Raw genomic sequence first — 21,927 nt, 5'->3', positions numbered from 1 at the left:
TAGCGCAGATCCCCTGGGGCTGCCCTCTGCCAACTGTTTACCAGCATGTGTACCTGCTGCCACTTTTTTTGGCAGTAGTGAAGACTCGGCGGCCGATCCAGATCGCTCTCCAGGGCAAGTGAGCAGTACTTTCAAGAGCGCAACCAGGACCAAGCCGGTCCACTGATGAGGACCATGCGAGCAGCACCGGCTGCACAACAACTGATGACACTGGGGCACGACTTTTACAGCAAGTAAGTGCCTAGAGGACGGCTCCGTACCTTGCCATCAAATTTGGAGTATTCATTGAAGGGGTTGTTCAGCTGCAGCGGACACTGCTCCAGCCGCACAGACAGGATGGACGGCTTCACGCTGCGCTGGATTTTCTCTAGGATTTCTTTCTTTTCAAACAATGAACTCAATTCTTCAGCTGCAAAAAAAAAAATATATATATATATATATATTTTGTACCTTTTAAATTGTACAAATTACAGTATTAGTAAGTAAATAATGATGTTTTAAACGCATTCAAAATATTATATTTCAAGCGAACAATCCTTTCAAAAATTGTTAACTTCACCTATTGTGACTGGTGAACCCTGTGCTATTTACTGTACACAGAGGTGTTATCAGTCATTGTACAGTAGGAGGAGGTGAGCTGTGACATCAACTTTGGTGGATCCTGGGTATAAAGGTGTTATCAGTCATTGTAAAGGAGGCGGAGGAGGTTAGCTGAGATATCACCTATTGTGAATGGTGGATCCTGTGACATCTACTGTATATAGAGGTTTCATCAGTCGTACAGGAGGAGGAGGAGGTGAGCTGTGACATCCCCTATTGTGAATGGTGGATTCCAGGTTATCTACTGTATATAGAGGTGTTATCAGTCATTGTAGAGGAGGAGTTGAGCTGTGACATCTACCAGTCATTGCACAGGAGAGGGAGGCGGTGAGCTGCGACATCACCTATGGTGGAACCTGGTGGATCCTCTTCCCTCTGTACTAGTCTGTATACTGTAAGTTGTATATGTATTCTGTATGTAACCCCTTCTCATGTACAGCACCATGGAATTAATGGTGCGCAATAAATAATAATAAAAAAAAATAATAATCCTGTGTTATCTATTGCATATCTAGGTATTATCAGTCATTGTAACAAGAGAAGGAGGAGGTGAGCTGTGATATCACCTATTGTGAATGGTGGATCCTGTGTTATCACATGTATATAGAGGTGTTATCAGTCATTGTACAAGAGAAGGTGAGCTGTGACATCACCTATGATGGATCCTGTGTCATCTACTGTACAGCATATAGTGGTGTTATCAGTCATTGTAAAGAAGGGAGTAGGTGAGCTGTGACACCACCTATTGTGAATGGTGGATCCTGTGTTATTATTATTATTTATTATTATAGCGCCATTTATTCCATGGCGCTTTACAAGTGAAAGAGGGTATATGTACAACAATCATTAACAGTACAAAACAGACTGGTACAGGAGGAGAGAGGTCCCTGCCCGCGAGGGCTCACAGTCTACAGTGTTATCTACTGTATATAGAGGTGTGATCAGTCATTGTATAGAATGAGGTGAGCTGTGACATCACCTATGGTGAATGGTGGGATTCTGTATTATCTACTGTATATAGAGCTGTTATCAATCATTGTAAAGGAGGAGGAGGAGGTGAGCTGTGACATTACCTATGGTGAATAGTGGGATCCTGTGTTATCTACTGTATATAGAGCTGTTATCAATCATTGTAAAGGAGGAGGAGGAGGTGAGCTGTGACATTACCTATGGTGAATAGTGGGATCCTGTGTTATCTACTGTATATAGAGCTGTTATCAATTATAGTAAAAGAAGAGGAGGTAAGGAGGAGGAGGTGAGCTGTGACATTACCTATGGTGAACAGTGGGATCCTGTGTTATATACGGTATATAGAGTTGTTAATTGTTGTAAAGGAGGAGGAGGTGAGCTGTGACATAACCTATGGTATACAGTGGGATCCTGTGTCATCTACTGTATATAGAGCTGTTATCAATTAGAGTAAAGGAGGAGGAGGTAAGGAGGAGGAGGTGAGCTGTGACATCTATTGTGAATGATGGATGCTGTTATTTACTGCACGTATATAGGAGTCATAGATTCGGTCACATGCATTTTGGGTGTTTTCCGTGTGCTGTACGAGCCACATCCCCATGTTCCTAGCCGTGTCTCCCCGTGGATCAGACCTCCATTACCTGAATGGCTTGTGTTCCGATCCTTCCACTGTACGTTCTTGCATTTGATCTGGTTCTGCCTCTCTTTCCGCAGACGTTCTAATTTCTGAGCTAAAAAATAAAAACAAAGAAATAAACAAACAAAACAAAAAAGACAAAAAATAAATAAAATAATCACTTTGTCAATGAAACTTTCCCGGGAGATCACAATTAATTCCAATATCATGAATATTTCATAACGCATGTATAGAAGGATGGTGGAGCGGGGGCGTGGGGGGTGGATTTCGGAGAGACGGAGGAAGGAGGCATAAAAAGATTTTTTTTTTTTAAAAGCTGACACAAAGTTCAGAAAATACCAACAAAAACAGGAAAATGTTCTTGATTTATAATTGAAATTAGGGGACATAAAACATTAATACAGACCATAAAGATAGTATTAACATAGAGGCGAATCGTAAAACGTGAAAACTTGGGTGATTAATAGGACGCTTCGTTATATAAATCATTAATAACGGTCTTAAAGGAATTTTAATGCACAAATGAAGTCCCCGCGAAGGCTCCGGCGTGTGCATAAAATTACACATTATGAATTACGGGCCCCCGCTTCAAAAAAAATTAAAAAGATAAATGAACTCGGGGGCTCCAACTATTAAAGTTTTAAAATGTAAAATCCTTTATCTGGAAAATCAGGAAAAATTATAAAATGTCAGGGCCTTATAAATTAGCGGCGTTTTCCTATGGTAGGACGGAACGGTTTATAGGTAATAAAGGGGGTGATTTGTATCCGCAGAAGCATTCGTCAAATTTGTAGGGGAAGCGAGACGCAGAGGAACAGAGTTTTATTTTGTTATTTTTTTCCTTTTGCCTTAAAGACGCATTGCTTACAATTTCGAGGGATCTTCCTAAAATAAAGTTTTACTCCTATTTGCCGCTTTACATGGAGAAAAAGGGTTAAATAGATCATCAGACAATACATATTGTGAATTATAGGCTAAAAAAAAGCATAAAAAATGGTCATAAATCTAAAATTATATACTAAAGTAGAAGACTAATCCCGCTATTGAGGACCAGTCTTCTATCCCGGCAGGTAAATACTTCGAAAAACTCCATAGAATAACATCTTTTTCTTAAAACCATGCATTTTGATGTCCCTCTTGTAACTCAATCCATTGCCAGGAGGAACAACGGAGCAACAGCAGAATATGAAGTCGGAATACAAGATTAGCTATTGAGGACCAGTCTTCTATCCCGGTAGGCAAATACTTGGAAAACCCCATAAAATAACATTTTTCTTACAACCATGGATTTTTTTGTTCCTCTTGTAACTCAATCCATTGCCAGGTGGAACAACAGAGGAACATTACAATATAAATTTAGAATATAAGACTAGCTATTGAGGACCAGTCTTCTGTCCCGGTAGGTAAATACTTCCAAAACCCCATAGAATAACATCTTTATCTTAAAACCATGCATTCTGTCTGCTTGTAACTCAATCCATTGCTAGGAGGAACAACAGAGCAACAGCTGAATACGAAGTCGGAATATAAGATTAGCTATTGAGGACCAGTCTTCTATCCCGGTAGGTAAATATTTCGAAAACCCCACAAAACGACATATTTTTCTTGATTTCTGAATTTGCTTATTCCTCTGTAACTCCTCTTGGAAAAAAAAAATCAATTAGTGGATCAAACTATGTTTTGCTCTCATCCCTGATGGTCACAGTAAGGAAATACACCTAACGGGACAAGAGGAACAGTGGTGTCTGGATGTCAATTCATTACCAGGAGGAACAACAGAGGAACAGCACAATATGAAGTCGGAATATAAGACTAGCTATTGGGGACCAGTCTGCTATCCCGGCAGGTAAATACTTCGAAAGCTCCATAGAATAATATCTTTTTCTTAAAACCATGCATTTTGATGTCCCTCTTGTAACGCAATTCATTGCCAGTAGGAACAACAGAGCAACAGCAGAATATGAAGTCGGAATAGAGGATTAGCTATTGAGGACCAGTCTTCTATCCTGGTAGGTAAATACTTCGAAAACCCCATATAAACATATTTTTCTTAAAACCATGCATTTTGTTCTCTCTCTTGTAACTCAATCCATTGCCTGGAGGAACAACAGAGCAACAGCTGAATACGAAGTCGGAATATAAGATTAGCTATTGAGGACCAGTCTTCTATCCCGGTAGGTTAATATTTCGAAAACCCCACAAAACGACATTTTTCTTGAATTTGAATTTGCTTATTCCTCCGTAACTCCTCTTGGAAAAATAAAATCAATTAGTGGATCAAACTATGTTTTGCTCTCATCCCTGATGGTCACAGTAAGGAAATACACCTAACGGGACAAGAGGAACAGTGGTGTCCGGTTGTCAATTCATTACCAGGAGGAACAACAGAGGAACAGCACAATATGAAGTCGGAATATAAGACTAGCTATTGGGGACCAGTCTTCTATCCTGGTAGGTAAATACTTCGAAAGCTCCATAGAATAACATATTTTTCTTAAAACCATGCATTTTGATGTCCCTCTTGTAACTCAATTCATTGCCAGGAGGAACAACAGTGCAACAGCAGAATATGAAGTCGGAATAGAGGATTAGCTATTGAGGACCAGTCTTCCATCCCGGTAGGTAAATACTTCGAAAACCCCATATAACATATTTTTCTTAAAACCATGCATTTTGTCCTCTTGTAACTCAATCCATTGCCAGGAGGAACAACAGAGCAAAAGCTGAATATGAAGTCGGAATAGAGGATTAGCTATTGGGGGACCAGTCTTCTATCCCGGCAGATAAATACTTCGAAAACTCCATAGAATAACATCTTTTTCTTAAAAACATGCATTTTGATGTCCCTCTTGTAACTCAATTCATTGCCAGTAGGAACAACAGAATATGAAGTCGGAATAGAGGATTAGCTATTGAGGACCAGTCTTCTATCCCGGTAGGTAAATAATTAAAAAAAAAAAACCCCACAAAACAACATTTTTCTTAAAACCATGCATTTTAATGTCCCTCTTGTATAACTCAATTCATTGCCAGGAGGAACAACAGAGAAACAGCAGAATATGAAGTCAGAATATAACATTAGCTATTGAGGATCAGTCTTCTATCCCTGTAGGTAAATACTTCGAAAACTCCATAGAATAACATCTTTTTCTTAAAACCATGCATTTTGTTGTCCCTCTTGTAACTCAATTCATTGCCAGGAAGAACAACAGAGGAACATCACAATATGAAGTTCGAATATAAGATTAGCTATTGCGGACCAGTCTTCTATCCCGGTAGGTCAATATTTCGAAAACCCCATAAACGACATTTTTCTTGATTTTTGCATTTGCTTATTCCTCTGTAACTCCTCTTGGAAAAATAAAATCAATTAGTGGATCAAACTATGCTTTGCTCTCATCCCTGATGGTCACAGAGTAAGGAAATACTTTGAAAACCCGAAAGAATAACATTTTTTCTCTTAAAACTGTGCATTTTGTTGTTCCTCTTATAACTCAATTCATTGCCAGGAGGAACAACAGAGAAACAGCAGAATATGAAGTCGGAATATAAGATTAGCTATTGAGGACCAGTCTTCTATCCCGGTAGGTAAATACTTTGAAAACCCCATAAAATAACATTTTTTTTCTTAAAACCATGCATTTTGTTGTTCCTCTGCAACCCCTCTTAGAAAAAAATTCAATTAGTGGCTCAAACTATTTTTTGTCCTCAACACTGATAGCCAGAGTGTAAAACAAACACACCCAATGGGACAAGAGGGACAGTATGTTCAGTTATCAATTCACTGCCAGGAGGGACAACAGAGGAACAGCACAATATGAAGACGGAATATAAGATTAGCTATTGAGGACCAATCTTCTATCCAAGTAGGTAAATACTTGAAAACCTCATAGAATAGCATTTTTTCTTAAAACCATGCATTTTGTTGTCCCTCTTGCAACTCAATCCATTGCCAGGAGGAACAGTCTTCTGTCTTGGTAGGTATATACTTAGGAAACCTCATAAAATGAAATTTTTCTTAAAACTGTGTATTTTACTGTTCCTCTACAACTCCTCATGGAAAACAAAAATCAATTAGTGGCTCAAACTACCTTTTGTTCTCATCACTGACGGTCAGGGAGTAAGGAAATATACCTAACGGGACAAGAGCAACAGTGGTGTCCGGTTGTCAATTCATTTCCAAGAGGAACAACAGAGGAACAGCACAGGAACAGCACAATATGAAGTCGGAATATAAGACTAGCTATTGAGGACCAATCTTCTATCCAAGTAGGTAGATACTTGAAAACCTCATAGAATAGCATTTTTTCTTAAAACCATGCATTTTGTTGTCCCTCTTGCAACTCAATCCATTGCCAGGAGGAACAGTACAATATGAAGTCGGAATATAAGACTAGCTATTGAGGACCAGTCTTCTATCCCGGTAGGTAAATACTTCGAAAACCCCATAAAACAACATTTTTCTTACAACTGTGCATTTTGGTGTTCCTGTACAACTCCTCTTGGAAAAAAAAAATCAATTAGTGGGTCAAACTATCTTTTGTACTTATCACTGATGGTTAGTGTAAAAAAATCCACCCAACGGGACAAGAAGAACAGTAGTATGCAGTTGTCAATTCATTTTCAGGAGGGACAACAGAGGAACATCACAATATAAAGTCAGAATATAAGATTAGCTATTGAGGACCAGTCTTCTGTCCTGGTGAATATATACTGCGAAACCCCATGAAATAACATATATTATTCATTTTGTTGTTCCTCTGTAAATCCTCTTGGGAAAAAAATGAATTGGTGGAACAAACTATGTTTTGTTCTCAAAAGTGTGTGTCTTCAATGATAGGACTTGGTCAGAGAGTGAAGAAATACGCCCAACGGATAAGAGGAACAGTAGTGTCCAGTTGTCAATTCATTGCCAGGAGGAAAAACAGAGGAACAGCACAAAATGAAGATTAGCTTGAGGCCCAGTCTTCTGCCAAGTGAGTAAATACTTAGAAAACTCCATAAAATAACATTTTTCTTAAAACTATGCATTTTGGGGTTGCTCTGTAACTCCTCTTGGACAAAATAAAATGAATTGGTGGCTAAAACAATTTTTTGTTCTCAAAAGTGTGTTCCTACGTTTTCATCACTGATTGTCAGAGTGTAAAGAAATACACCCAACGAGACAAGAGGAACAGTAGTGTCTGGTTGTCAAGTCATTTCCAGGAGGATCAACAAAGGAACAACACAATATGAAGATTAGTTATTGAGGACCAGTGTTCTGTCCCGGTAGGTAAATACTTTGAAAACACCATAAAATAACATTTTTCTTAAAACTATGCATTTTGTTGTTCCTCTGTAACTCCTCTTGGAAAAAAAACGAATTGGTGGATAATAATAATTTTATTCATTTATATAGCGCTATTAATTCCACAGCACTTTACATACATTGGCAACACTGTCCCCATTGGGGCTCACAATCTAGAGTCCCTATCTGTATGGATTTGGAGTGTGGGAGGAAACCCACGCAAACACGGGGAGAACATACAAACTCCTTGCAGATGGTGTCCTTGGTGGGATTTGAACCCAGGGCCCCAGCGCTGCAAGACTGCAGTGGTAACCACTGAGCCACCGTGCCGCCCGGATCAAACTATCTTTTGTTCTCAAAAGTGTGTTTTCCTACGTTGTCATCACTGATGGTCAGAGTGTAAAGAAATACACCCAACGGGACAAGAGGAACAGTTGTCCTGTGAATTCTTTGCCAGGAGGAACAACAGAGGGACAGCACAATGTGAAATTGGAATATAAGATTAGCCAGCATTTCTATTTTGTAGAGAAAGCAACTATATATTGTGTCAGGAGTGGAGATGTGTCTTTTGTAACAAATAGGACAAAATTAAATTAATATTTAAGACAATAATGCAGTAAATAAAATAAAGGGGGGGGGGGCATGGACAAATAAATTAAGTAAATTTTGGATAATGGCCACTTAAATTATGACTGTTTCTTTTTCAGCTTTTGAATTTTTTTTCATGGTAAAATTTCCACCAGGTGGCGTGGTTGCAGCATACCCAAATACAAGAGAAACATATCTGTACTGTTGGCTGGGGACTATGCGGACTAGTCCAGGAGGAGGGCCCTGGTGGAGTCTCCCCGCTACTGACAGGTCTACACACACACACACACACACACACACACACACACACACAGAGAGACACACACACACACACACAGAGAGACACACACACACACACACACACACAGAGAGACACACACACACACACACAGAGAGACACACACACACACACACACACACACAGAGAGACACACACACACACAGAGAGACACACACACACACACAGAGAGACACACACACACACACACAGAGACACACATACACAGAAAGAGACACAGAAAGAGACACACATACACAGAAAGAGACACACATACACAGAAAGAGACACAGACACACACACACAGAGACACACACACAGACAGAGACACACACACACAGACACACACACAGACAGAGACACACACACAGAGAGACACACACACAGACAGAGACACACACACACAGACAGAGACACACACACACAGACAGAGACACACACACAGACAGAGACACACACACAGACAGAGACACACACACAGACAGAGACACACACACACACAGGTCAGTCTACAAGAGCACTACAAGTATCAGCAAATAATATGCATGAGCCCCCCCCCCAATTATCAACTCTATTAATACTATTTGTTATCTGTATTGATCATGAATCAAGCTTAGACGATCAGAGTAACGGCTCCTGCCATCAGACGAGCTCACTGACAGATTCGCTGTGAACTCATTCTGAAACCTTTGTACTCTGATATATAGAGGCTGGAGAAGCCAAAAATTCTTAAAAAGTGAAAAACCTACAGAAGACACATTTTTTCATCTTAACGGTAAGGTAATAGGACCCCAACATTTACAGCAAGATGACAGGTGTATTGTTAAGCTTAAAAAAAAATAAATAAAATAAATCAAAAACCTCCCAAAGGTGTACATAGTCCTACAAGGAAAAATCCTAGAAACAATAAATGGCCATGGTAGGTAAGAAATGATGCACAACTGCGGCAGATACAAAAGAGATTTACAAATGATACACAACCTTGTAGTTAAGATCAAGACGTCTCGCCTGAGTACTTATGAATTTTTCAGCCATGTAAATCCTTCTCATCGGCTTTCATGGCATTAAAGGGCTTTTATAATATGTGTTAATTTCTAAGATATCAGATTAAATTATTTTTTAGGCTGAAGATGCTTGACGACCTATCCTCAGCAGCACACCCGAGATGGGCGGCGGGGCCCCCGAGATGGGCGGCGGACCTCCCGAGATGGCCGGCGGACCTCCCGAGATGGCCGGCGGACCTCCCGAGATGGCCGGCGATCCTCCCGAGATGGCCGGCGGACCTCCCGAGATGGCCGGCGGACCTCCCGAGATGGCCGGCGGACCTCCCGAGATGGCCGGCGGACCTCCCGAGATGGCCGGCGGACCTCCCGAGATGGCCGGCGGACCTCCCGAGATGGCCGGCGGACCTCCCGTGATGGCCGGCGGACCTCCCGTGATGGCCGGCGGACCTCCCGTAATGGCCGGCGGACCTCCCGTAATGGCCGGCGGACCTCCCGTAATGGCCGGCGGACCTCCCGTAATGGCCCGCGGCTCTCCAATTATGGCCAACAGAATATCATGCCCATAAACTATTGATGAAATATTGCCAGGATATGCCACCGGTGTCTTAGATGTCTCTTCTATTAACAACGCATGGAACAGAGAATTCTTGAAAATCTACCGCCTGAAATGCCCAATCACCGGTAGAAAGTTAAAGAGCACATGCAAAGTACAAAAAGGAAAAGGTTTTCCACATAATGTTAAAAGGGAATCAGGTCAGCAGGTTTTTGTTATGTAATCCGAGAGCAGCATGATGTAGGGGCTGAGAACCTGATTCCAGCGATGTGTCACTTACTGGGCTGCATGTTTTCTCTGCTGCAGAGCTCACTGTATAACCCCGCCCATATCACTGATTGGCAGCTTTGTGTACACTGTGCATAGGAAAAAAGCTGCCAATCAGTGGTGTGGGTGGGTTTACACAGAGAAGCAGGACTAGACATCATGAGCCTCCCAGTCCTGTAGTGATAATCTCCTGCTGATAAAACCCGATTTTATTGAATCAACAGCACACAGCCTAATAAGTGACACATTACTGGAATCAGGGTCAAACCCCTATATTCTGCTGTTCTAAGATCACATAGCAAAAACCTGATGACAGAGTCCCTTTTACTGTGCGTTTTCATAGATTTGCAGGTTTTTACCTGTGTTTGATCTCCTTCTTATACCGAAGTCCCAGCTCGATGTAATATCCACTGATTGGGAGTATATGTAGCCCTGAGTTTCTCCATTCCCTTGAGGCTGTGATGTGTTCTCTCCAGACACCGAGGATGGGTAAAGCTTCTCCAAGTCTACATCATGGTCTATGAGAACCATCTCACACATGCCCGTGTCATCACTAGTGACGTGTGACTGGCGGATGTGGGCCAAGATAATCAAGGGGTTGTCCAGAAAAGCCATGGTCTCCTCCCGTGCTGCACGGGGCTCTCACCAACGTATCCAGTAATCCATAACCGCTGATTTCTAGAAAACAGAGGAAAAAGGAGGTTCAGATATAATTCAACCTTGTCTGAGGTCATAAATAAGCTGAGCAGAGGTCAGCAAAAGCAAAGACCGTCATTTTGAGCTCACTGATGGACCCTCAGTTAACTCCTTTTGGAGCCAGTAATACACAGTACAACACAGAGGCTATAGAAACAGTGCAAGATTTGTAACGAAATCCAATTGTAAAAATAATTGTTTTTTTATACAAAAAAAAATAAATTATTTAAATACAAAAAAAAATTATATCTAAAATAGACAACCCCTTTAAAGGCAAAAAAAATCTGAGGGTCGTCCTGGTGTGAACATATCCACATATCCACAAGAGAGGGGGAGAGAGAGAAAGAGAGGGGGAGAGAGAGAAAGAGAGGGGGAGAGAGAGAAAGAGAGGGGGAGAGAGAGAGAAAGAGGGGGAGAGAGAGAAAGAGGGGGAGAGAGAGAGAAAGAGAGGGGGAGAGAGAGAAAGAGAGGGGGAGAGAGAGAGAGAAAGAGAGGGGGAGAGAGAGAGAGAAAGAGAGGGGGAGAGAGAGAGAGAAAGAGAGGGGGAGAGATAGAGAGAAAGAGGGGGAGAGAGAGAGAGAAAGAGAGGGGGAGAGAGAGAGAAAGAGGGGGAGAGAGAGAGAGAAAGAGAGGGGGAGAGAGAGAGAAAGAGGGGGAGAGAGAGAGAAAGAGGGGGAGAGAGAGAGAAAGAGGGGGAGAGAGAGAGAAAGAGGGGGAGAGAGAGAGAAAGAGGGGAGAGAGAGAGAAAGAGAGGGGGAGAGAGAGAGAAAGAGAGGGGGAGAGAGAGAGAAAGAGAGGGGGGGAGAGAGAGAAAGAGAGGGGGGGAGAGAGAAAGAGAGGGGGAGAGAGAGAGAGAAAGAGAGGGGGAGAGAGAGAGAAAGAGAGGGGGAGAGAGAGAGAGAAAGAGGGGGGGAGAGAGAGAGAGAGGGGGAGAGAGAGAAAGAGAGGGGGAGAGAGAGAGAGAAAGAGAGGGGGGGGAGAGAGAAAGAGAGGGGGGGGAGAGAGAAAGAGAGGGGGGGAGAGAGAAAGAGAGGGGGGGAGAGAGAGAAAGAGAGGGGGAGAGAGAGAAAGAGAGGGGGAGAGAGAGAAAGAGAGGGGGAGAGAGAGAAAGAGAGGGGGAGAGAGAGAAAGAGAGGGGGAGCGAGAGAAAGAGAGGGGGAGGGAGAGAAAGAGAGGGGGAGAGAGAGAAAGAGGGGGAGTGAGAGAAAGAGAGGGGGAGAGAGAGAAAGAGAGGGGGAGAGAGAGAAAGAGAGGGGGAGAGAGAGAAAGAGAGGGGGAGAGAGAGAAAGAGGGGGAGAGAGAGAAAGAGAGGGGGAGAGAGAGAAAGAGAGGGGGAGAGAGAGAAAGAGAGGGGGAGAGAGAGAAAGAGAGGGGGAGAGAGAGAAAGAGAGGGGGAGAGAGAGAAAGAGAGGGGGAGAGAGAGAGGGGGAGAGAGAGAAAGAGAGGGGGAGAGAGAGAAAGAGAGGGGGAGAGAGAGAAAGAGGAGGAGAGAGAGAAAGAGAGGGGGAGAGAGAGAGAAAGAGAGGGGGAGAGAGAGAGAAAGAGAGAGAGAAAGAGAGAGAGAAAGAGGGGGAGAGAGAGAAAGAGAGGGGGAGAGAGAGAAAGAGAGGGGGAGAGAGAGAAAGAGAGGGGGAGAGAGAGAAAGAGAGGGGGAGAGAGAGAGAAAGAGAGGGGGAGAGAGAGAGAAAGAGAGAGAGAAAGAGGAGGAGAGAGAGAAAGAGAGGGGGAGAGAGAGAAAGAGAGAGAGAAAGAGGGGGAGAGAGAGAAAGAGAGGGGGAGGGAGAGGAAGGGAGGGGGAGGGGGGAGAGAGAGAGAGAGAGAGAGAGAGAGAGAGAGAGAGAGAGAGAGAGAGAGAAGAGATGGAGAGGGCGTAAGGGAGATTCCGTCATTTGCCGGATTATGATGGATCCTGCGCCCACAGGCTTTCATTTCACCAAATGAAGAGATAAACTGTGGAAAAAGAAGCGCAATAGGGTCTTACCCCGGTTGACAAGGGGAAATTACTCACCTATAGGGGTTGTGAAAGTCACAACTCCTATAACAGCATGTACGTTACTCCGAGCCACGGCAACGGTCCCCAAAAATGGCAGATAACAGAGAGTAGTAGAATAGGGTGTGCACCCTATTCTATTCCACCAAATGACGGATGGCAATGGATCTGTCTGTCCATTTTTTCAACGTACACAAAAAAACGTTACTGTGGACGTCGTCCGAAGGACACAAATTTTTCGACAGATCTGTCGAACGATGGATGAAAAGTGAGGCCATCCGTCGCTAATACATGTCAATGAGAAAAAAATGGATCCAGAGCTGGATCCGTTTTTTTCAAAATTTGGACGGATTGTGACTGATGGCAAAAAATGGATGTTTGAAAGGGACCTAACACATGGTGGAGGTGGTGGGTTCCAATGGTATTGGGTCACTAATGTTTAATCATGATGTGACTGAAGACAGAAGCAGCCGGATGAATCCTGAAGTGTACAGTGCAAAACTTTCTGCTCAGATTCAACCAAACGCAGCAAGGTTGATTGGATGGCGCTTCACAAAATAGGTGGACGATGACCAAAAAAAATCATCCTGCGAAAGCAAAGAAATGGAATATTCTGCACTGGCCGAGTCATCCCCAGATCTCAGCCCCATCGAGCTGCATTTCTCATGCTTAAAACAAAACGTAAGAAGAAAGACCCACAAACAAGAAACAACAGAAGTCATCTGCAGCAAATGCCCCGCAAAGCATCACAAAGGAGGAAACCAGCGTTTGGTGACGTCCCTGGCTTCCAGATTACAGGCAGTCGTTGCCTGCAAAGGATTCTCTACAAACGATGGTAAAGTTACTTTGCCCAATTACTTTTGAGCCCCTGAAAGGAGGAGGCTTTGTAGAAATACGGTTTGCAACTCCTAAACGTTTCGTAGGATATTTTCAACTTCAATTGCATCCAATCCAAAATCGTGGCCTGCAGAGCTGAAATCATGAAGATTCAGTCACTGTCCAAATATTTTTGGACCTAAATGCGTTCGGTAACCTGTGACACATGGACGTGTAATTAAGAAATCTTCGGTCCCAGTTCCCTTATTCTGTAAATCAGTGATGGAGTAGATACAGTTGTGCTAAAAAGTTTACACACCCTGGCAGATTTTTTGCTTTCTTGGCCTTTTTTTTTTTTTTTTTCAGAGAATATGAATAACACACAATCGTGTTTTTCCCACTCATGGTTAGGGGTCGGGTGAAGCCATTTATTGTCAAACTCCTGTGTTTTCTCTTTTTAAATCATAATGAAAACCAAAAACATCCAAATGACCCTGTGCAAAAGTTCACATACCCTGGTGATTTGGGCCTGATAACATGCAGAGAAGTTGATACAAATGGGTTTGAATGGCTAATAAAGGTAACATGCTCACTAGTGACCTGTTTGCTTGTAATCAGTGTGTGTGCATACAAGAAGAATGGGCAGCTTTACCATCTGACCAAAAAGAATGGGCAGCTTTATCATCTGACCAAGAAGAATGGGCAGCTTTATCATCTGACCAAAAAGAATGGGCAGCTTTATCATCTGACCAAGAAGAATGGGCAGCTTTATCATCTGACCAAGAAGAATGGGCAGCTTTATCATCTGACCAAGAAGAATGGGCAGCTTTATCATCTGACCAAGAAGAATGGGCAGCTTTATCATCTGACCAACAAGAATGGGCAGCTTTATCATCTGACCAACAAGAATGGGCAGCTTTATCATCTGACCAAGAAGAATGGGCAGCTTTATCATCTGACCAAGAAGAATGGGCAGCTTTATCATCTGACCAACAAGAATGGGCAGCTTTATCATCTGACCAACAAGAATGGGCAGCTTTATCATCTGACCAAGAAGAATGGGCAGCTTTATCATCTGACCAAGACGAATGGGCAGCTTTACCATCTGACCAAGAAGAATGGGCAGCTGTACCATCTGAGAAAATAAAGAGCCTCATCCACAACTACAACAAGAGACTTTAAGCTGTCATTGATGTTAGAGGGGGCAATAGGCGGTATTATGAACTGGGGTGTGTGAACTTTTGATCAGGGTCATTTGGATGTTTTTGGTTGTCATTATGATTTAAAAAGTGAAAACACAGTAGATTGAATAAATATTGTCTCACCCAACCACTAACCATGAGGGGAGAAAAAGAAAAAAAAAAGGTTGTGTTCTTATTCATATTCTCTGAAAAAAAGGCCAAAAAAGTAAAAAATCTGCCGGGGTGTGTAAACTTTTGAGAAAAATTGTATTTCACCAATGTCATCTCACTTTTTAGCCATGTCAGGATCATTTTGACAGGTGACCGATATATAAAAGGCTGGTATGAATCCTAATAAATTTCGTTTATCGCCGACATTCAATCAGATTGAAAAGAAAAAGTTCCGTGGTCCTCCTTTATACACGCGCCGTCTCATTCACTCACGATCCACTCCACCTTGTATCTTCTTTCCCATGGCTCAAGTTAGTGCGAACGTATGATAGACACACAAATCCTAAATTAAAGTAGACAAACGCGCCCAGCTTGCATGCCGCCTTCTATCAATACGGCAAAATGCTAATTTCCTAATTAACAACCTAATTAGGTAATTATGGCGTTGCAGAAGGATGCCGCAATGAAATATGACAACATGGTCACCTCTTTATATGGCACCTGTGGGGCCTTTTCAGCTGTTACCCGCAAAGCCTGCAGTATCAATCCGAGAGCAGATGTCAAAAAGACCTTGGCATTTCTCAGCCTGGTGGATGACTGAGTGCTTGAGACAGGAATGGATTAACTCTTTCGGAACAAGAGAAAAGGTAAAAGACGAAATGTGAATGCCTAAGCAGAACAGATGTGTGATGGAGGAGATCTAGCCGCCTCCATCCGTATCTTTATACATATCATGCTCTTTGAAAAAAAATTTCTCCAAAATTTAAAATTTAAAAAAAAAAAAAATTAAATTTAAAAAAATTAATTTAAATTTAATTTTATTTTTGCAAAAACTATTTTTTTTTACTTAAAATAATTAAAAAAAAAAAAAATAAAAAACATTTTAGGAAAAGGTTTGTGTCCACGTAGAAAAGTGAGACTAAAGACCACAAAATTTTCAATATGTATATCACCCTATTTACTTCTCAAATAGACCCAAGGATTGAGCTACAGGTCACAAAACTTCAGAGTCCGCTAAACTGGGACCCGGATAGAGCCCAAGAGTGATGGGCTATCCCAAAAGGAAGAGTGTAACGCTCGTGGCTGGTATAGGGGCAGCGAGCGGCGTCAGTGGACCCACTGAACCACAGGGGGGACCTGGGTTTACCCTTTAGACAGAGAGGCTTAACTAAGCACCTACCGCAAAGCGGACACCAGGTGTCACTTCCAGGGCAGTGACTGGGACTGTGGCAGCCAACCTACAGGGCAGGTGACAGACTCAGGTATGGGCAGGTATAGGTGATGAACACAGGGATGATGGGACAGAAGCATGGAAACCTGACAACTAGCTAGGAGACTGAATAACTAAAGTCGTTGTGCAGGCACCTTCCCTAATGGGAGGGTGCCTTAAATACATAGTGTATCTCTTCAAGGCTAAGGCTTGTTTTACACATCAGTGATTCTGGAACGTATGAGCTAGTTTTTTCACATACCAGAATCATTGACAGACGCAGACCCATTACAATCAATGGGTCTGCGCACACATCAGTGATTTTTCACTGACCGTGTCTCTGTGCAGCGTACACGCGTGTCCGTGATTGCCGCATGGAGACATGTCCAATTTCACTGATGTCCCATGGACCACACTATGGTGTGATCCGTGAAACACGTACCAGAAAAAAAACTTACATATAAAATAAAAAACAAACATTTTCAACTCACCTTTCCAGTGACGCTGTGTGCAGCCTGTGCTCTCTGCAGCTTCCTGCCCGACTAATGCATATTCATGAATGCAGACAGAGCCGACCCGGAAGTAGCTGCAGAGAGTTGTGGGCGGATGCTGCAGAGCCGAGGAGTTCAGCACCATGGAGAGCAGGAACAGTGACAGGTGAGTAATGTCCATGTGCAATCACGGAGTACGGATCACGTATCACGGATTTCACATGGACAACCACCGTGTGCCGTGAATCATTTTTTTACACGTCAGTAAAGAACGTCTGTGTTCTTTACTGACGTGTGAAACAGGCCTAAGAGGCATTTCCTGGAAATAGCGCTGGCCTTTTAAGAGGAGGGCTGATGCACACACATACTAGACACATTCCCGGGGAGCCTGCGCTTCGTGCACAGCACACAGGGGGAGAGGGAGTCAGAAGAGCAAATGGGCAGCCGCAGAAATATGGGGGAGGACGCTGGCGCTACAGAGAAAGCTTGGTTAGAAGTGGTCAGTTCTTGGTATTATTTTATTCCCATTATTCCCCTGAGTAATCTGGTTTTTATTTATTTTCTTTAAATCCGCCATATGGTTCCAGAGATACAGGCTTTTTTTAATGTAGCGCTAATTTTTGGGCGCATCTGCATAAATTACTCTGAGACACACCCAATTGTAAAGACTATAAAAAGGAGTCTGAAATAATAAAGATCGATATTTCTGGAACCGTTTGGCAAATTTAAATAAAAAAAAAAACAAAAACAAGAATACACAGGTGAGCGGCAGGAGCAACAATCAGTCACTTATGACTGAGTGTCAGAACCATTTTAATATTACTGACCTTTATTTAGGCTAGGTCATCAATATCAGATCGGTGGGGGTCCAACTCATGGCACTGCCACAAATCAGCTGATTAAAGGGGCCACAAAGCAGCAGAAGTGCTTTGTGCTGGGGCACAGGTTCTTGTACAGACTAGGGGTCCCAGCTGTGCAGTCCCTAAAGATTCCTGCGCAGACTGAAAGAACCCTAACCGGATAACTCAGATGACCACTCAGACTTTAGCACCATAAGTGGCCTTCGAGGGCTCCACGTACCCCCTTAACGAACCAGGAGAAGGTGAAGAGAGAAATTAGATAAACCAAAAATAAGTAAACCACGAGAAACACAAAACCAACAGGTTGTTGGAAGCCTGGCGAGGCTGTAAATATTCACACCCACCGGGTGATAGGGCAGACCATATTACAGAATAGGAAACACTTGTTGGCAGAAAGAATACAAAACGTGTAAAAAACAGACAAATAATTCAGGACCCGGACAGCAACCGAACCCAACTGTGGTCCAGTGGAGAGGGGAAACGGACCACAAAAACAAGAAGCGGTCGGATCAAATTCGAGGCATGACAGCTTGTCAATGGCAATTTTTTTCCAAACTTCCACCATACACATATACAGTACAGTTATGGCCAAACGTATTGGCTTCCTTTAAATTGTTCCAGAAAATGAAGTATTGCTCCCAGAAAATGATTGCAATTTTGTTATACACATTTATTTCCTTTGTGTGCATTGAAACAACACAAAAAACACTCGGGTGGGGGGGTGGGGGAAGGCTAAATTGGACATAACTTCACCCAAAACTAAAAAATTGGGCCAAACAAAATTGTGGGTAAACAACTTTGTGTGATGCTCGTTCAAAATCCCCTGTGACAAAGTAACAGGTGTGGGCAATATGGAAATCACACCTGAAATCAGATAAAAAGGGGAGAAGTTGGCTCAATCTTTGCATTGTGTGTGTGCGTGCCACGCTAAACATGGAGAAAAGAAGAGGGCTGCCCGAGGACTTGAGAACCAAAATTGTTGAAAAATATCAACAATCTCAAGGATACAATTCTGTTACCAGAGATTGTGATGTTTCTGTGTCCACAGTGCGCAACATAAATCACAAAGTTTACAACCAATGGCATTGTAGCTAATCACCCTGGATGTGGAAGGCATAAAAAAATTGATGAAAGGTTGCAATGCTGGATAGTCCAAATGGTGGAAAGGCAGCCATAATCAAGTTTCAAAGATGTACAAGTTGTCCTGCAGGCTGAGGGTGCATTAGTGTCAGTGCAAACTATCTGTCCACATTTGAATGCAATGAAACACCATGGAGGAGACCTAGGAGGACCCCACTGCTGACACACATACATTAAAAAAAAAAAACTAGACTTCAGTTTACCAAAATGTACTTGAGTAAGCCGAAATCCTTCTGGGAAAGAGTTTTATAGACAGATGAGACCATATTTGAATGAAAAGAAACCCTGAACAGGAGACTCAGGAGGACCCCACTGCTGACACAAACATAAAAAGCTAGACTGCAGTTTCCCAAAATGTACATGAGTAACCAAAATCTGGGAAAATGTTTTGTAGACAGATGAGAACAAGATGGAGCTTTTTTGGTAAAACACGTCATTCTACTATTTACTGAAAACAGATGAGGCCTACAAAAAAAAAAAAAAAAAAAAAAAAAGAAAACAGTACCTACAGTCAAATATGGTGGAGGCTCAAAGATGTTTTGGGGTTGCTTTGCTGCCCCTGGCACTGGGTGCTTTGACGGTCTGCAAGACATCATAGAGTCTGAAGATTAGCAGAGGATTTTGGGTGGCAATGTAGTACCCAGTGTCAGAAAAATGGGTTTACGTCCTAGGTTTTCCAGCAGGACAATGACCCCAAACATACTTCAAAAAGCCCCCAGAAATGGATGGAAACAAAGTCCTGGAGAGATCTGAAGTGTCAGCAATGAGTCCGGATCTAAATCCCATTGAAGACTTGTGGAGAGATCTTAAAATTGCTGTTGGAAGAAGAGAAGACGCCTTCAAATATGAGAGACCTGGAGCAGTTTATAAAGAAGAGTCCAAAATTTTAGGTGAGAGGAGTAAGAAGCTTGTTGCTGGTTATAGGAAGCGATTGATTGCAGTTATTTATTCCAAAGGGCGTGCAACCAAATGTTAACTTGAGGGTGTCAAATTTTGTCTGGCCTAATTTGGGGGTTTTGTGTGAAATTATGTCCAATTTGCCTTTTTCGGGGAGGGGGGGGGTTGTGTTGTTTCAAAACACACAAAAGGTAATAAACATGCGTATAACAAAACGTGATTATTTGCAATAATTTTCTGGGGGAAATACTGCACTTTATGGAATAAATTTAAGAGTGCCAACACTTTTGACCATGACTAGTTGGCTTGTTTAACCCCTTAAGGACGAAGCCAGTTTTGTACTTAATGACCAGGCCATTTTTTGCAATTCTGACCAGTGTCACTTTATGAGGTCATAACTCTGGAACGCTTCAACGGATCCCGGTGATTCTGACATTGTTTTTTCGTGACATATTGTACTTCATGATAGTTATAAATTTAGAACGATATTTTTTGCTTTTATTTGTGAAAAAATCGGAAATTTGATGAAAATTTTGAAAATTTTGCAATTTTCAAACTTTTAATTTTTATGCCCTTAACCCAGAGAGTTATGTCACACAAAACAGTTAATAAATAACATTTCCCACATGTCTACTTTACATTAGCGCAATTTCTGAAACAAAATGTTTTGGGGTTAGGAAGTTAGAAGGGGTCAAAGTTCATCAGCAATTTCCCATTTTTTCAACAAAATTCACAAAACCATTTTTTTAGGGACCACATCACATTTGAAGTGACTTTGAGAGGCCTAAGTGACAGAAAATACCTAAAAGTGACACCATTCTCAAAACAGCACGCCTCAAAGTACTCAAAACCACATCCAAGAAGTTTATTAACCCTTCAGGTGCTTCACAGGAACTAAAGCAAAGTGGAATGAAAAAAAGCAAAAAATAAAATTTTACCTAAAATGTTGCTCTACCCCAAATTTATTCACTTTTAGAAGAAATAACACAACAAAATGAACCCCAAAACTTGTTACCCACTTTCTTATGAACGCGCCAATACCCCACATGTGGTCAGAAACCTTTGTTTGGACAAATGGGAGGGCTCGGAACAGAAGGAGCAATATTTGAATTTTGGAAAGCAAATTTGGCTGAAATAGATTGCGGGCACCATGTTGCATTTACATGTCCGCCAAGGTACCTAAACAGCAGAAACCCCTCACAAGTGACACCATTTTGGAAACTAGACCCCTTAAGGCTTCTATCTAGGGGTATAGTGAGCATTTTGGATACACAGGTACTTCACAGATTTTGATAACGTTACGTTGTCACATTGAAAATTTTCATTTTTTTCTCAAAAATGTTGCTTTAGCATCAATTTTTTCACTTTTTCAAGAGGTAATTCCAAAAATGTGACCCCAATGTTTGTTACCCACTTTTTTATGAGCGCGGTGATACCTCACTTGTGGTCTGAAACCTTTGTTTGGAGAAATGGGAGGGCTTGGAACGGAAGGAGCAATATTTGAATTTTGGAAAGGAAATTTGGCTGAAAAAGATTGCGGGCACCATGTCGCATTTGGAGGACCCCTAAGGTACGTAAACAGCAAAAAAACACCACAAGTGACCCCATATTGGAAACTAGGCCCCTCAAGGAATTTATCTTGATGTTTGGTGAGTACCCTGAACCCCCAGGTGCTTTACAGAAGTTTATAACGTTGAGCCATGAAAATAAAAAAATAACATTTTACCACAAAATTGTTACTTCAACCAGGTAGCTTTTTTTTTCACAAGGGTAACAGGAAAAAAATCACCATGAAATTTATTGCGCAATTTCTCCTGAGTTTGTTGATATCTTGTATGTGGTGGAAATCAACTGTTTGGGCACACTACAGGGCTCAGAAGAGAAGGAGTGCAATTTGACTGCAAAATTGGCTGGAATCAATAGCGGACGCCATGTTGCATTAGGAGAACCCCTGAGGTGCCTAAGCAGTGGAGGTCCCCCACAAGTGACCCCATTCTGGAAATAAGACCCCTCAAGGCTTTAATCTAGGTGTATATTGAGCATTTTGAATACACGAATACTTCACAGAATTTGATAAGCTTAGGTTGCCATATTGAAATTTTCATTTTTTTCACAAAAATGTTGATTTAGCGACACATTTTTCACTTTTTCAAGAGGCAACAACAAAACGTGTACCCCACAGGTTGTTATCTAATTTCTTGTGAGCGCAGGGATACCACACATGTGGCCAAAAACCTTTGTTTGGATAAATGGGAGGGCTTGGAATGGAAGGAGCACCATTTGAATTTTGGAA

The 21,927-nt window shown here is 42.1% G+C and overlaps 1 protein-coding gene across 1 annotated transcript in view; it reads right to left on the bottom strand.

Moving 5' to 3' along the window:
* Positions 1-260: 260 nt before the first annotated feature.
* The window catches only part of LOC142270525 (target of rapamycin complex 2 subunit MAPKAP1-like), a gene marked incomplete at its 3' end in the record, with an annotated part of 40,313 nt that continues 18,646 nt past the window's right edge, over positions 261-21,927 (bottom strand). Inside the window, exons 2-4 of the mRNA XM_075332444.1 lie at positions 10,542-10,860; positions 2,211-2,300; positions 261-409 (exon numbers count right to left, since the gene is read on the bottom strand). Coding sequence (XP_075188559.1) covers positions 261-409; positions 2,211-2,300; positions 10,542-10,797 — 495 coding nt within the window. The remainder of the gene's footprint in view (positions 410-2,210; positions 2,301-10,541; positions 10,861-21,927) is intronic.

The sequence above is a fragment of the Anomaloglossus baeobatrachus genome, unplaced genomic scaffold (genome assembly GCF_048569485.1).
Source record: "Anomaloglossus baeobatrachus isolate aAnoBae1 unplaced genomic scaffold, aAnoBae1.hap1 Scaffold_3294, whole genome shotgun sequence".
Lineage (NCBI taxonomy): Eukaryota > Metazoa > Chordata > Amphibia > Anura > Aromobatidae > Anomaloglossus > Anomaloglossus baeobatrachus.
Note: the sequence above shows the minus strand (reverse complement) of the source record. Positions and strands in the feature narration are given on the sequence as shown.